The 17,799-nt window shown below is 42.7% G+C and overlaps 1 protein-coding gene and 1 long non-coding RNA gene across 5 annotated transcripts in view; one reads left to right on the top strand and one right to left on the bottom strand.

Annotated features, from left to right (window-relative positions):
* Positions 1-720: 720 nt before the first annotated feature.
* Positions 721-5,257, top strand: LOC120989394. The gene is made up of 3 exons (XR_005776259.1): positions 721-800; positions 1,553-1,662; positions 5,153-5,257. It is a non-coding gene; the product is annotated as an uncharacterized LOC120989394 (long non-coding RNA).
* The window catches only part of CCDC124 (coiled-coil domain containing 124), a 50,488-nt gene continuing 36,640 nt past the window's right edge, over positions 3,952-17,799 (bottom strand). For all 4 annotated transcript variants that reach the window (XM_040417464.1, XM_040417467.1, XM_040417468.1 and 1 more), the window contains exons 4-5: positions 15,204-15,324; positions 3,952-4,701 (exon numbers count right to left, since the gene is read on the bottom strand). In XM_040417464.1, the coding sequence (XP_040273398.1) occupies positions 4,500-4,701; positions 15,204-15,324 (323 nt within the window). In that variant the 3' untranslated portion in view covers positions 3,952-4,499. The remainder of the gene's footprint in view (positions 4,702-15,203; positions 15,325-17,799) is intronic.

Raw genomic sequence — 17,799 nt, 5'->3', positions numbered from 1 at the left:
AAGGAGATCCGATCACCGCCGCAGCCAGTGGTTTGCTGGTGGCATTAAAGCAGATGTTTTCAGGGAGGGAGCCCAGTGGAGCATTGCAGGCTGGGAGAAGAAGGATCAGGGAGAGCCTTTCATGTTTCACAGGGTTTGATCCAACTAACTAACATGGTGGAGAGGTGTTGGCATGTGGAACAAGCCCTAAGAAACATTACAGAGCAAAGCATGCTGGGATTGGCTAAAAAAAAAATAGCAGGAAGCTGATGAAAACAGTCATTTCTGCTTGTAAACCTCCTTCCCTAAAGAACCGATGCAGTAAAAAGAGGAAGGAAAGTGCTGATGTGAAAAACAGGTATATGGGACACATACGCAGTATTTAGGGCACTCTGAGCAGATAAAAATTAATTTCATTATGAAACTTGAGAACTCCTTAAAGTCTCATTCACACGTCAGTGTTCCACGGACGTGTGCTGTACATGCACTCCATGGACAGCACACGTCCCCATTAATTTTAATGTGTGTATTCAGACATCAGTGTTTTAGCAAGGATGCATGTACTATGTCCATGTTCACGGATCCATCATGCCCTATGAGTCCGTGAAAACCACAGATGCCATACGTATTTCACGGATTATGAGGAAGAGATGCTTTGAAAATTATTTTTCAGATGTGCAGGGTCAGTGAAACACGGATGGCACACGGACAGCAAAAAAACGGGCACACGGACGCATCACTGACCACCTTCTCACGGATTCCAGCACAGACATGTACGTGTGAATGAGGTTTTAAGGAGAGCCCTTCAGTTATTTAAAAAGGTATTCCACCTTTGTCTAATAGATGCAGCTCCAAACTTTGTACAATAAGATGAAATAAAGGTTTCCACCGGAACTAAACAAGCAATAGGGTAAGGGTGCTGCCACATTGCGGCTGTGCTGCATTTTTGGTGCGACAAAAAAAAAAACAACACATGGGGTTTTTGCAACAACATACCTGCATCTAAGGTGCATTTTCTTCCAGCAAAGAGAAAACATAGCAAGCATTTTACGCTTTATAAGATGCACTCCCCCCCAGTCATCAGTATGCCGTAAACGCGTGGAGCGCTATGCTGGCCGTACAATGTCAGGTCACAGTGCAGCCCGGGCCCAGAGAAGATCAGGGAGGATCACGCGGTTCGGAGAGTTGTCTATTTAAAGTAGTTATTTTTGGACTGATATTGGGGTTTGATATGGAAGTGTGATCTGAGGTCTCATAAAAAAAATATAAAAAATCTGATTTTCCTCCTCTAAAACCTAGGTGTGTGTCTTTATAATCCCAAAAATACAGTAAATTACCTTAATGTAATTATTTTGAAATTAATGTAATTCAATTTTGCTGCGTTATCCCTTTGCTGGGAGAAAATGCATAATAAATGCAGCTTGTTGTTGCATAAAACTATACGTCTTTTTTTTTACTGCATCAAAAACAGCACAGCCGCGACGTTTGGCAGCACTGTCACAAATAAAATAACATTTATTTGACATTACTGGTGTTTATTTTGACTGCTTACTAACTTTGTTTTTCCCTTTAGTTTAGTATGGACATGACCAGTCTATGTTACAAGTTAAACCTGGCTATCAGTCAGGGAAAAACTGCGATGGATGCAAGGCTATACTCAGAATTCAAGGTGTACACGATGCTGTAAGTAAATACTTCATAAATTATTAATGTTACATCGCACATGGTCATGCCACCCTGACCAACACCTGCTCCTTCATTACTTTTAATGAGTAACATTGGTGTTTGGTGAAGTCCAAGAACCTATCAATCAATCAATTTACGCTAAACTGATCAGTAAATGAAAGATATCTATGATGCACCAAGACAAAAGACACATTGTTTTCTGTAGTATATGCCAAAAGAAATTAAAACTATTTACGTAAAAGTGGTCTGTTTATGTAGGATCCTCACTAATTTCTAGAATAAAAGGGTCTCCCTGCCTGAGAGGGACTCCGTGGGCTTGGACCTGGAAATAAAAAAATGCTGATGGTGCCGTCACATATGAACATAACTCTCCCATGTATTTCTAAGGCCATTCTAAGGAATTTATTGCTAGGTTTATGCTGCACTATCTGAGGCAGCATAAAGTAGTAGCAGACACTGTGATTTCAATGGTCAGTCACCAAGTTGTCATAATGGTGTAGTCTTCATAAAATGTATCAGGTGCAGCACGAGCGGAGTTGTGTGTGAGCCAGAAGTCCTCTTAATGACATGCATGAGCTCATTTGTCCTCTATTCTTCAGCTGCTGGATCCCCCTATCACTGATAGCTTTTTCCTATTACTGTGCATACTGAGAAAGCCATCAATCAGCGTAGGTGGGTGAGGGGACCAGCTCATAAATAAATACAGAGGACTCCTGAGCTTGTGCATATCATTGAGAGGACTCCTGGCTCACATAGTGGTCAGCTTGCAGCTGATAAACTGATTTTATAGCAATAACCCACACACCTTTGAAATCTGCCTGTTATCACTTTACGCTGCCCTCAGATAGGTCAGCATAAACCTAGTGACGGATTCTCTTTAACATTAGCTTTGATGTTTCTGACCCAGGCTCCAAATGGGCACATCACTCAAAACGACACCAGGCCCCTTTATTCTAGACTGGTGTAGTTCCCAGCCTGAAGACTGTTGATGTAGAGGTCTCTATAATATGTGCAATATATGCGTAAAGAAAATCAGACACTACCAGGCACCCAGTTTAAGGGTGACTTTTCAGATTTTTGTGTTGAGCTTTAAAAAAAATGGAATAAATGCACTGTAATAATTTGGGATAGTACTCTACGGCAGGGTATCACCACTAATTAAAGGGGTTCAACTATGAACCCGGACATATCCCCATCTTCACCCCTCTGGCCCCCCCTGATATGAGCATTGGAGCATTTATTTTTTTGTTTACACTGGCACACTGCTAGAGGCAAGGCCAGCGCTAAGGGCCCACCCATTAGTGCCGGTGACATCACCAGGCTCACTGCTGGGCAGAAGCCTCTGCCTAGCAGTCCCTGGATCTCACCGGATCTCCAAAAAATGACTTTGCCCTGCGAGATTCAGCGCAGGGCAAAGGAGAGCATCGGAGCATGAAATGCTCCGATGCTCATATCAGGGGGGCCGGAGAGGTGAAGATGAGGATATGTCAGAGTCCAGCACTGAACCCAGACATATCCCTTTAATAAAGATTTACCTGTTTGAAACCTTTTCAAATTGAGAGCTCCAGCTGCAGTTCTCAGCCCGTGGATGGGTCAGCTTGCTTGCCTACCTGTTTCTTAGATACCCTTATGCAAGCTGTAAATATAATTTACGATTTACACTGTGGTCTTACATTTAGTTTAAAGTCCATCTGTCAGCACATTGGTACCTGAAAAAATAAAAATAAAGTTTGAATATATGCAAATGAGCCTCTAGGAGCAATGGAGGCATTGCCTTTACACCTAGAGGCTCTGCTCTCTGCAACTGCTGCGCCCTCTGCACTTTGATTGACAGGGCCAGACAGTGAAAACATCATAACTTCTGGCCCTATCAAAGTGCAGAAGGCGCAGCAGTTGCAGAGAAAGCAGAGCCTCTAGGTGTAACAGCAACGCCCCCGTTGCTCCTAGAGGCTCATTTGCATATATTAAAACATAATTTTACTCAGCAATGAAGGTACATATGAAACAGATGCCTTTAGCTGCCAAGCATGCATGCAACGGGTCAGTCAGTTTCATGGGTACCAATTTGCTGACAGATGCCCTTTAATGCCACATGAGTGGCAAAGGTAGCAAGATGACTGGAGGGGTGGGTAATGAAAAGTAAAACCAATGATACCAGGAGAAGACCTGTTAGAATAATCTAGTCATGGACGTGACACTGAGATGTTTAGTTTACTATTCATAATAAGGCCTACCAATGTAAAACTAAAATAGTAGGACCGAAAGAGATAAGGAAACAAGATTAGGCAGGTTTTGTGGGCACTGTTTAATTCAGCTTTTCTTTGCTTTGCCTGAAAAAAATCTTTAAGTTCACTTGCTGGGAAAAAAACAAACAGTTCCAAACTTGAAATCCTAAAACAGGAGAGTCAGGTGAGACTGCGGCTACTATTGTATTCCTTATTTTGAATTCATAAAGTTAAAAGGGATATTGTTAGGTAATTATTCTGACCATCATATTTATTGACAAACAACACATACCATATGGCAGTTAAATAATGCAAGTCACCACACATTTATTTTTCATGGAGAATCTCTAATTGAGTTTTTAATTCCAAAGTTCTTAGTTTTTAGCCATCAGCCCGGCTTTGGCACATGCAGTGTTTTGGACTGTTAAATCCTTACCCTCAGATGGTATGGATAAAACAAATAACTGCCGCTTTTCAAAACCCCCTCCCTACCCCGCAAGGTCTGACAACCAATATACATTCTAGATGTCCTACACGTACTCTTGGCTTTCTGTAAAGTATGCCCTGCTACTGTCTCATCTCCGAGATATAAATCTGTATTACAATTGGTTAGTTAGCATTGTAGACAGCATGCCTCTGGTTCATGGGATTTTCAGGAGATTTCATCCATTCCTTTTTCAAAACTTGCTTTAATTGGGAAAGCCTCATGTTTGGATTCTCCTGTTTCAGGCGTGGAAGATTTAGTTCTTCATATGCTGTGAAGGCAGCTTTCATTCGTCTTTCAGGATGACGGTCAAGTTCCTTGCTGACACTGAAGAAAGAGAAAACTTAATTGAATATCATAAGGAGGTTTTCTGTGAAAAACAAAAAAAAACCTCCAATACAGATTTAATGAGCCTATTGCACCACATTTACTACAGTGGCTCAGGCTGGATGATAAATCTGGTGCAGGGATAGACATGTATGTCTAACTCTCTACCACCTATTGGTTGGCTTCGTTTAAGAGAGAATTTAATGTCAGAATTGAGATGCAAAAGTGGCATCTTAAGCCACCTTCCTTTTTGGCTCAGCACAGAAACGCTCTCTAAACCTATATGCGCAAAATTGTGCCACTTCTTGGTGAAATTTAAACCAAAATCTAGGTACAGTCACAGTTTTAATGCAACCGGTAAATGCAGTTGCTACTGAACAGTCTCAAAACACACATATAACAATATATAGTTATTACAAAATATATGATTATTATTATTATTTTTTTAAAGGAGTTGTTCCCATCAGGGCAAGGCCTGTTTATGGATGACGAAACTGTCCAGTATTTGAAGATTTTAACCGCATGAATAAAGTTTTCCTGCTATGACGTGGAGCTGGATTTTTCTTCCAAGGCCTGTTTATGGATGCATCTTAGATAGATGCAGTTGGACTGACTACTCTCTTAGCTGCCACTTTTAAACTTCTGCTAAGAGATGGAGTCAGCAACATACTTGGAGGTACCCTTTAAAAACAGACAGAATACATGGTATGACGTTATAGATGTTAAGGATCTTGGGGTACATTGCTCGGAAGTACTTAACTAAGGGTCATTTTGTGTATAATAAGGTCTGAAAGCACTAAGACCACTAACCATATTTTCTCGACATGATCTCCTCATATTAATTTTTTATATTTTTTTGTTCACTGTTTATGTTCTGTCTTAATTAATATGGATATAATGATATTCACTCCAAATGTACAAACTGATTTGTATGAGACTTACTGATTTTGTATCATTTATATATACAGTATCGTATTCATGATTTTTATCATTGTGAATAAATAAAACACTTTGAAACTAAAAACAGACAGAATTTTGACAGAGACTGAGAATTTGCCCTAAGCGACATAATACAGTAGCCCTTAGAATCTTTAGCCAAGTGGCAATCAAGAGTTCCGTTCCACAGACAGCATACACCTGAGGGAGGACTGGAATACCTGAAAAATTGCAATATTAATATGGACACCGAAGCATCTACTAGACCATTACAATTTACAAATCCGCATTGGAATTTATCTGGGTCCATGACAATGGATTCCATCTGAATGTGCATGACACTAGAATATAAGACATCTAATGAAAAATATAGAATCGCCAAACTTTGAGACAAGTAAATATTTTTTTTCTTAGGCTGAGTTCGCATCCACATTATTTTTCCGTTCTTTTTAGCCCTATGATTGGACACCGAGCCGGAGTCCTGATTGGGTCAGCATTCCGTCTCTGATAGATCATCCAGCAAGGGCTTGTGACTGGTGCATGCACTGCTCCTGGTCCCCCCCCCCCCCCCCCCCCCCCCCCAATCACAGTTACATGGAAGAGAGGAGCAGCTACTGGGCAGAGAAACTGACACTGCCAGATTGTGGTTAGACAAGTTAATGACAGTACCCTGTCCTATGAGCTGTCACCCTTCCACGGAAAAAACAAGCCCTCATGTAGACGGAAATATAAAAAGTTATGGGAGTCAGAAATGGCGATGCAAAGAAAATTTTGATATGTTTTAAAGGATTTTATTTTTAGAAAAACAAAATAAAAACTATATAAATTTGTTATCGACGTTATCATGTTGAACAGCAGAATAAGGACATGTCATTCTTAGCGCATAGTGAACACCATAATCTCAAACCCAAAAAATCCTGGGTGTAATCATATTCTTTTTTTTTTTTCAACCCACAAAGAATTTTTTCCCCCATTTTCCAACATAAGACATGGTAAATTAAATGGTACAATTAAAAACACAACTTGTCCCGCAAGAAATGAGCCCTAATATGACTTTGTGAACTGAAAATGTAAAAAGTTATGCCATACAGAAAAAGCCCCACAGAACGCCTCTTATTAGCATCCCTCTCTAAAAATAAAAGAAGGTGGCCTAAACAATGCAGTTTTTTTGGTTTTTAAATCAATCCCCAATTTCTTTAGCAGAACTGAAAAAAGACCCAAAGTGAGGATGACACATAATTACAAAAAAGTACTATATCTAGAGACACGATGCAGTTGGCGAATTTAACTAGAGGAAGATAAGCTACGGACGTCTGAATGGACCCTTAGAAGCAGCTGATTGACATTGTGTGCTGTTATTTAATCTACGATCAACAAGGACACCCAAATCTCTCTCTATAAGTGACTCCCCCAGTGCTACATCCCCTAGGACATATGATGCATAGAGATTATTACTACCAAGATGCATAACTTTACATTTATCCACATTGAACCTCATTTGCCAAGTTGATGCCCAATCACTCACAGTGTCCAAGTAGCACGTAGTTGTTTTTGGACATCTTCATTGGACTGCACAGTACTACATAGCTATTTAAGAGACCTAACTGCCCTGACCTTTGTTTTAGCATTTATATATTTAACCCTTTCACTACTGGAGGATTTTTCAATTTTTGCGTTTTCATTTTTGCCCCCTATTTTCCTTGAGCCATAACTTCTTTATATATCTGTTCACATAGCTGTATGAGGGGTTATTTTTAAGTTGTACTAATGCCACCATTGAGGCATAAAATGTAGTGGGAAGTGGTAAAATTCCAAATGTGGTGGAATAAAAAAATAAATAAATAAAAAGCAATTCCTCCACCGTTTCACGGGTTTTGTTCCGACGGCGTTTCATTTGCGGCTAAACTGACCCATTCCATTCATTCTCTGGGTAAGTACGATTACAACAATACCCCATATGTATAGGTTTTTTTATGTCTAAATAGTGTAAAAATACATTTAAACTTCACCATATTCGGACACCCATTCCTTTTTTTATACTTGTGTCTACTGAGCTGTTTATACAATTTTGGAGTGTGCGTGACTTTTTGATCACATTATATAAAAAAAAAATTTGGGTAAGAGAAGCAATGAAAAAATGGCAAATTGGTCATTTTGACCCTTTTTTCCCATTATGCCATTTGCCGTATTGGAATATTTTTTTAAAATATATTTTAATAGTATGGGCGCTTTCTGTCGCGGTGATACCCATGATGTTTATATTTATTGTTATTTAGGTATTTTTTTATTTGATTAAAACTTTTAGATATTTTTTTTTTTAGATATTTTTAACTTTTTTTTAATTTTTGTGATGCTTTTGAAGCTCAGCCTATAAATTATGTTTTTTAATTTTGTTCCATCAGGAATTTTTAAAATGGGATTTACACTGAAAGTTGCTCATTTCTTATTCTGGCCTGCCATCTGGTGGCCAAAATAAAAATTGCAGCATGAACACCATCAGCCTCATCAGCGAGACTCGTAGTGTTCAGCGCAACTACCGATGGCTCCATTGGCCACACGGGGCATCAATAGGTTTTTGCACATTTAGATGCAGTGATCTCACTTGATAACAGCATCTAAAGCCATTAATTACAGCGATCTGCATTATTGCCGGTCACGGTAATTAGCCGCAGGTCTCTGCTGTTTCAAACAGCAGAGATCTGTCGGCCATGGTGCCCACTGCACGTGCGGCGCCATGTACGGCGCTGGTAGTGAAAGGGTTAAAGAATTTTGGGGGATTTGTTTTGCTCTTTTCCACCACTTGCTGTTCATTTTGTATTTTTGCAGATTTTCTTATTTTTTAGATTTTATTAGCCCTTTGTAAATTTCAAAGACTAAAGCTGACCCCTCAGATTTGTATTTATTTTTTATGCCTTTTTTTGTCATTTATTGCTCCTTTTACAGTAGCTGTAAGCCATGCAGAGTTTCATTTTAGCCATTTACTTGTTACCTACTGGAATAAAGTTTACAGTGTAATTACCCAATGTGGATTTAAAGCTCACCCATTATCCTCAGTATTAGGCCTCTTTCACACTACCGTATGGCTATTTCAGTGTTTTGCGGTCCGTTTTTCACGGATCCGTTGTTCCGTTTTTTTTGTTTCCGTTTCCATTCCGTTTTTCCGTATGGCATATACAGTATACAGTAACTACATAGAAACAATTGGGCTTGGCATAACTTTTTCAATAGATGTATCCGCAAAAACGGAACGGATACGGAAGACATACGGATGCATTTCCGTATGTGTTCCGTTTTTTTTGCGGACCCATTGAAATGAATGGAGCCACGGAACGTGATTTGCGGGCAATAATAGGACATGTTCTATCTTTCAACGGAACGGAAAGCATACGGAGTACATTCCGTTTTTTTTGTGGAACCATTGAAATGAATGGTTCCGTATACGGAACACAAAAAACGGCCCGCAAAAGGAAAAAAAAAAAAACGGTAGTGTGAAAGAGGCCTTATTATGTGACAGTAGCTGCTCCCAAGTCTATGCTCTGAAATGCTGCCCTCAACCCAGGCAAATTAGCCTTTTTAAGACTCAATGTCTTTGCTCTGCCAGACAGAGTTTGCTTCTTATAGTTTAGGGGGAATATAATTATACTGTGGTCACTATTACCTAGTGTTTCTCGAACAGTAATATTTCCAACAAGCTCTGCATAATTAGAAATGACCAGATCCAACAGAGCATCGACCCTGGTGGGAGCTTCTACAAACTGGCCCATAAAGTGGTCCCTGCAGCAAGTTGAGGAATCTTCGCCACTTTGCAGTTGAGGTAGAACCATGACCCCAGTCAATGTCTCAGAAGTTAAAATCTCCCATTATGACCACTGTACCAGCCTGTGCAGCCCGCTCTATTTGGTTGTACTGCTGAACTTCTATCTCCTCTGTGATGTTAGGGGGTTTATAGATTACTTGTAGGGATTTAGGCCCCTTTCACACGAGTGAGTATTCCCCGCACTGAATACCGACCCATTCATTTCTATGGGGCTGTTCACATGAATAGTGATTTTCACGCATCACTTGTGCGTTGCGTGAAAATCGCAGCATGCTCCTCTTTGTGCGTTTTTCACGCAACGCAGGCCCCATAGAAGTGAATGGGGTTGCGTGAAAATCGCAAGCATCCGCAAGCAAGTGCGGATGCGGTGCGATTTTCACGCATGGTTGCTAGGTGACAGTCTATTCACTGTATTATTTTCCCTTATAACATGGTTATAAAGGGAAAATAATAGCATTCTGAATACGGAATGCATAGTAGGTGATCAATTGAGGGTTAAAAAAAAATTTAAAAAATTAACTCACCTTCTCCTCTTGTTCGCGTAGTTCCCGGTCTATTCTTTACTTCTCAAAAGATGAACTATGGGCTAAAGGACCTTTGGTGACGTCAGATCACATGCTCCAATCACATGGTCCATCACCACGGTGATGTACCATGTGATTGGAGCATGTGATCTGACGTCACCACAGGTCCTAGGCGATAGTTCATCTTTTGAGAAGTAAAGAATAGACCGGGAGCTACGCGAACAAGAGGAGAAGGCGAGTTAATTTTTTTATTTTTTTTTAACCCTCAATTGATCACCTACTATGCATTCTGTATTCAGAATGCTATTATTTTCCCTTATAACCATATTATAAAGGGAAAATAATAAAATCTACACAACACCTAACCCAAGCGTGATTTTTCTCACGCGAGTGCAAAACGCATTACAATGTTTTGCACTCGCGCGGAAAAATCGCGGGTGTTCCCACAACGCACCCGCACCTTTTCCCGCAACGCCCGTGTGAAAGAGGCCTTATAGTGGCTCACCCTTCTGATTACCAGGTCAGGTGCTCTCACTAAGGTGTGGTTCACCCTAACCACAATAGTAAATAAGAAATGTATGTGTTATAGTGGGCACTCAGTATCTGTCGCTACACATCAGGTCTAGCACATTATAATCATAACACATTTATTCAACAGTCATTACAATAATTCATATCAATATGCCATTCCTACAATAGAGTAAAAAATATATTTAAAAAAATATTACGGTCTGTTGTAGATATTGATTTCAGATATATATCATATGCAATAAAATCCTCTAAAACATATCCATAAAATTCACATGTATTAATGTAAGCGCTGATCTCTTCTTCCTAGCGCTTCAGAGAGTCTCACTCGTGTGATTTACTATTAGGAAGGACAGTCCTCAGTCTCATACAATGTATCAGTGAGTGTAGACAATTAGTACTCACTCTTTGAAGTCCGGCTTGTATGTCTCTGCCTGTGGCGGCGTCCCACCACAGGTCAGTGCACTCACCCGGCTTCCCGATTACACTGTGGGGTATCTTCAGATACTTTGTGTCCGCGGTGCCGTTACGGTAGTTGAAAGCCTGCTCGTAGCTTACAGTTGTGCGTCCCACGTGCTGCTGGCGTCCTGCGTCTTACCAGCGTTCCACGTGATCAGGACGTCAGAGGAATCTTGGTTTGTTAATTGGTTCAAGGTTCCTGTAGAGAGTCAGGGGTGGTGTCAACTGCCGTCTATGCGGTTTTGTCCGTAACTTTGCGTGTTGATCAGCTGATATTTCCAATATGATGAGGTGTCTTTTTCAATATAAGGATCTCATCCGCTATACGCGTTTCAAGGTCTCAGACAGTGGTGTCGCTAGGTCAAAACATCCGGGGCTTGAGCCCCGGATGTTTTGTTCAGTGCCCCGAATGTTATGCTGCCTGCCTGCTTGGTAGCATTCCAGGGCAGCAGCCGGCAGGGCTCTTAATTGATTGGTCCCTAGCCTGGGCAGCCAGTGGCGAATCCTGCAAACAACCAAACCACCCCCCACATCCCTCCTCCCTCCCCCCTCCTGACAAGTACTGCGGCGCGCCCGCACTTACCTGCGGGCTACTGGCGCCGGGCGGAGGTTTACTCATTCAGGACTCAGCAGCGCAGCGCACAGCCACTGGCTGCATAGGGGAGGGGCGGACCCGGCAGAGGCAGAGCGTGCAAGCTGGTGGCAGAGTTGAAGACTCACATCACGCTGCGTGCCAACCTGCGGGCCTGCTGGACCTGATAGCAAGGTGAGGCCGGCAGCGCGGCAAACTTCAAGAGTGTGTGTCTCAGCCAGAGCCTGGTCGACTAGTTAGAATACTGTGCAAGAAGAACTGCGCCCTCTCCCTCACCCTGGCCCCAGTGCCCTGCTGAGCCTGTGACTGGAATAAAAAAGTATGTACCTTACCCAGCGGGGCATCTGTGGATGGCACAGTTATGGGGAGGGGGCATCTGTGGATGGCACAGTTATGGGGAGGGGGCATCTGTGGATGGCACAGTTATGGGGAGGGGGCATCTGTGGATGGCACAGTTATGGGGAGGGGGCATCTGTGGATGGCACAGTTATGGGGAGGGGGCAACTGTGGATGGCACAGTTATGGGGAGGGGGCAACTGTGGATGGCACAGTTATGGGGAGGGGGCAACTGTGGATGGCACAGTTATGGGGAGGGGGCAACTGTGGATGGCACAGTTATGGGGAGGGGGCATCTGTGGATGGCACAGTTATGGGGAGGGGGCATCTGTGGATGGCACAGTTATGGGGAGGGGGCATCTGTGGATGGCACAGTTATGGGGAGGGGGCATCTGTGGATGGCACAGTTATGGGGAGGGGGCATCTGTGGATGGCACCGTTATGGGGAGGGGGCATCTGTGGATGGCACCGTTATGGGGAGGGGGCATCTGTGGATGGCACCGTTATTGGGAGGGGGATCTGTGGGGTTGCCCAGACGGCTAGGCCCTTCACTGTAGTTATTAACCCCATTCAGCAGTCCCCCATTCACTGAAGCGGGGGACTGCTGAAAGGGGTTAATAACTACTGTGAAGGCCCCCCCAGTGGCGATGAGGGCGTGGCTTCATGTGGGCTCGTGCCCCGGATGTCTTCAGACCCTAGCAACGCCCCTGGTCTCAGACCTCTTCCTCAGTAGCTGGTTATGAGATCCTCCCTTGCTTCCTTATATACCCTGACTGGTTACACCTCTTACTTAATTAGGGCTCATTGCAAAATCTGGTTTGGAATGAGGTAATTCTCGGATCCTTCATTATATTCTTAAACTGAGATGTTCAGAATTATTTCTCCTTAACTGTGAATATACTTCTTATTAATTTTATGTATTGACATCTACATATAACAGACCTAATTGGAATGCGTTACATATGTCTATAATCAAAAATTTCGATAAAATTTTCGTAAGATTATCCTACTTCGATAAAAATTTCAAAATTTTTATCAATGTAGAATAATCTTACGAACAATTTTATCGAAATTTTTGATTATAGAAATATGTAACGCATTCCAATTAGGTCTGTTATATGTAGGTGTCAATACATAAAATGAATAAGAAGTATATTCACAGTTAAGGAGAAATAATTCTGAACATCTCAGTTTAAGAATATAATGAAGGATCCGAGAATTACCTCATTACAAACCAGATTTTGCAATGAGCCCTAATTAAGTAAAAGAGGTGTAACCCGTCAGGGTATATAAGGAAGCAAGGGAGGATATCATAACCAGCTACTGAGGAAGAGGTCTGAGACCTTGAAACGCGTATAGCGGATGAGATCCTTATATTGAAAAAGACACCTCATCATATTGGAAATATCAGCTGATCAACACGCAAAGTTACGGACAAAACCGCATAGACGGCAGTTGACACCACCCCTGACTCTCTACAGGAACCTTGAACCAATTAACAAACCAAGATTCCTCTGACGTCCTGATCACGTGGAACGCTGGTAAGACGCAGGACGCCAGCAGCACGTGGGACGCACAACTGTAAGCTACGAGCAGGCTTTCAACTACCGTAACGGCACCGCGGACACAAAGTATCTGAAGATACCCCACAGTGTAATCGGGAAGCCGGGTGAGTGCACTGACCTGTGGTGGGACGCCGCCACAGGCAGAGACATACAAGCCGGACTTCAAAGAGTGAGTACTAATTGATTGTCTACACTCACTGATACATTGTATGAGACTGAGGACTGTCCTTCCTAATAGTAAATTACACGAGTGAGACTCTCTGAAGCGCTAGGAAGAAGAGATCAGCGCTTACATTAATACATGTGAATTTTATGGATATGTTTTAGAGGATTTTATTGCATATGATATATATCTGAAATCAATATCTACAACAGACCGTAATATTTTTTTTATATATTTTTTACTCTATTGTAGGAATGGCATATTGATATGAATTATTGTAATGACTGTTGAATAAATGTGTTAGGTTTATAGATTACATCAAGTATTATTTTTTCAGAGTTTTTTTACCTTTGTAATTCCACCCATAAGGTTTCAACATTCTCACTCACACTTGCCTTTTTCAGACTCCCCTTCATATCACTCCTCACATACAGGCACACGCCACCGCCTTTTCTATTGGCCCTGCCTTTCCGAAAGAGTGTAAAACCCTGAATATTAACAGCCCAGTCGAAGGGAAGAGTCCAACCATGTCTCAGCCACACCAACTACAGCTATGTGTTCCTCTAGTTCCATAGATTTCAGCTTCCCCATTTTGCTTGCAGGCTTCTGGCATTTGTGAACATACATTTTAAGATACTACTTAATTTCCCACATTCACTTCCCAGAAAGTGAATATCTGGAATTTTTTGGGTACCTTGTTTTATATTGCTGGCTTGTAAAAGGTTCATGTTAGCAGCATCTCTATTTTTCATGGGTGTACAGTTGTGCCCAGTCACCTACCTACTTTTCTCACTAACGCCAACCCCTACTAAATCCCCACTGTCCCCTCCTATATCCCACTCTCTATCTACACTATGTACTCCCTTATTAGCATGACCCCCCCCCCCCCCGCTCCTAGTTTAAAAGCTCCTCCAGCCATCTAACCATTTTTCCCCCAGCAGAGCTGCACCCTCCCCATTAAGGTGCAGCCCGTCCCTACTGTAGAGCTTGTAACCAAAAGAGAAGTTCTCCATGAACCCAAACCCTTCCTGCACCAGCTTCGGAGCCACTTATATAACTCCCTAAACTCTCGCTGCCTCTCTAGTGATGCTCGTGGCACTGGTAGTATTTCTGAAAGCCCTACGATGGAGGTCCTTGACTTGAGCATCTCTCCTAGTCCCTAAAATAATTTTAAGGACCTTCCATTTCCCCCCGACTTTGTCACTGGTACCAATGTGTTCCCCAGCCCCACCCAGCAATCTGTCTATCCGATCCGCAATATGCCAAACCTGTTCCTATTCACTTCAATGGGAGAAGCTGTAGTAAGGGGCTCCCTCCACTACAACGCTAACAGAGTTGTAATTGTGTAGTTCCAGTGTCAACTTCCAGTGATGGAGGTACAGCGAAACTGCTGATTGGCAGGGGGTGCAGGATGTTGGACCCCCGCTAATCAGTTAGCAATGGCCTATCCTAAAGATTGGCCATCACTTAGTAAAGGCAAAACAACCTCTTCAAAGCAAGCCTATCCACGATGTACATTACATCATGTTACTTTAACACGTTAAAAATAAGTAATGGAATATACTGTATTATTATCACCAACCTTAGAGCAGCTATGGCTTCTTCTACAGAACGCGCTTCAACCTCTCCTTCCTCTAGCAAACGACGGTTTATATTTTCTTCCAGTGGCATCTCTAGGTGTGTCTTCGGCTTTTCAACAGTGGCTGAAAAGAATGCATCAGATAGGTAAACACATTTTTTGCACAATTGAGGGTACTTTCACGGCATAGAGTTCCGTCCTAGGGGCTCAATACCGAAAAAGAACTGATCAGTTTTATCCTAATGCATTCTGAATGGAGAGTAATCCGTTCAGGATGCATCAGGATGTCTTCAGTTCAGTCTTTCTGACTGATCAGGCAAAAGATAAAACCGCAGCATGCTACAGTTTTATCTCCGGCCTAAAAAACTGAAGACTTGCCTACCATATTTTTCACCCTATAAGACGCACCTAGGTTTTTGAGGAGGAAAATAAGAAAAAAAATATTTTTAACCAAAAGGTGTGCTTTTGGTGGGTTTTGAACTAATGGTGGTCTGTGCATGACACTACTATGGGGGATCTGTGGATGGCACTGTTATGAGGGGGGGATCTGTGGATGGCACTGTTATGGGGGGGGGGGGATCTGTGGATGGCACTGTTATGGGGGGGGGAATCTGTGGATGGCACTGTTATGGGGGGGGGGAATCTGTGGATGGCACTGTTATGGGGGGGGGGGAATCTGTGGATGGCACTGTTATGGGGGGGGGGGAATCTGTGGATGGCACTGTTATGGGGGGGGGGAATCTGTGGATGGCACTGTTATGGGGGGGGGGGGGTCTGTGGATGGCACTGTTATGGGAGGGGGGGGAAGGAGGTCTGTGGATGGCACTGCTATATATGTGTCACCCACAGATGCCCCACCCCATAATAGTGGCATCCACAGATGCCCTAATATACCGGAGCTAAACCTGTGGGAGGGGGGAGTGAGGAGTGGCCGGTGGCATGCAAATGCGGCGGGGCCGGTGCGGTCACTGTACTCCGGCCCCGCCGCTCACTCACTGCTTTATGGCCTAAACCTTTTATAATAATAACTTTAATTGAAGTTCGATCCCCAGCCCCATCTGTACTACTTACTAAATGTCCTGTAGCAGGAATAGCAGGGCGGGCGGGCGGCCGGCCGTAAATCACTGACGTCACGTGCCTGCGCCGCCTACTTTACACTGCGTGCAGAATTATTAGGCAAATGAGTATTTTGACCACATCATCCTCTTTATGCATGTTGTCTTACTCCAAGCTGTATAGGCTCGAAAGCCTACTACCAATTAAGCATATTAGGTGATGTGCATCTCTGTAATGAGAAGGGGTGTGGTCTAATGACATCAACACCCTATATTAGGTGTGCATAATTATTAGGCAACTTCCTTTCCTTTGGCAAAATGGGTCAAAAGAAGGACTTGACAGGCTCAGAAAAGTCAAAAATAGTGAGATATCTTGCAGAGGGATGCAGCACTCTTAAAATTGCAAAGCTTCTGAAGCGTGATCATCGAACAATCAAGCGTTTCATTCAAAATAGTCAACAGGGTCGCAAGAAGCGTGTGGAAAAACCAAGGCGCAAAATAACTGCCCATGAACTGAGAAAAGTCAAGCGTGCAGCTGCCAAGATGCCACTTGCCACCAGTTTGGCCATATTTCAGAGCTGCAACATCACTGGAGTGCCCAAAAGCACAAGGTGTGCAATACTCATAGACATGGCCAAGGTAAGAAAGGCTGAAAGACGACCACCACTGAACAAGACACACAAGCTGAAACGTCAAGACTGGGCCAAGAAATATCTCAAGACTGATTTTTCTAAGGTTTTATGGACTGATGAAATGAGAGTGAGTCTTGATGGGCCAGATGGATGGGCCCGTGGCTGGATTGGTAAAGGGCAGAGAGCTCCAGTCCGACTCAGACGCCAGCAAGGTGGAGGTGGAGTACTGGTTTGGGCTGGTATCATCAAAGATGAGCTTGTGGGGCCTCCTACTGCCAGTTTCTGGAAGACACCTTCTTCAAGCAGTGGTACAGGAAGAAGTCTGCATCCTTCAAGAAAAACATGATTTTCATGCAGGACAATGCTCCATCACACGCGTCCAAGTACTCCACAGCGTGGCTGGCAAATAAGGGTATAAAAGAAGAAAATCTAATGACATGGCCTCCTTGTTCACCTGATCTGAACCCCATTGAGAACCTGTGGTCCATCATCAAATGTGAGATTTACAAGGAGGGAAAACAGTACACCTCTCTGAACAGTGTCTGGGAGGCTGTGGTTGCTGCTGCACGCAATGTTGATGGTGAACAGATCAAAACACTGACAGAATCCATGGATGGCAGGCTTTTGAGTGTCCTTGCAAAGAAAGGTGGCTATATTGGTCACTGATTTGTTTTTGTTTTGTTTTTGAATGTCAGAAATGTATATTTGTGAATGTTGAGATGTTATATTGGTTTCACTGGTAAAAATAAATAATTGAAATGGGTATATATTTGTTTTTTGTTAAGTTGCCTAATAATTATGCACAGTTATAGTCACCTGCACACACAGATATCCCCCTAAAATAGCTAAAACTAAAAACAAACTAAAAACTACTTCCAAAAATATTCAGCTTATATATTAATGAGTTTTTTG

Source organism: Bufo bufo, chromosome 2 (assembly GCF_905171765.1).
Source record: "Bufo bufo chromosome 2, aBufBuf1.1, whole genome shotgun sequence".
NCBI lineage: Eukaryota > Metazoa > Chordata > Amphibia > Anura > Bufonidae > Bufo > Bufo bufo.
Note: the sequence above shows the minus strand (reverse complement) of the source record. Positions and strands in the feature narration are given on the sequence as shown.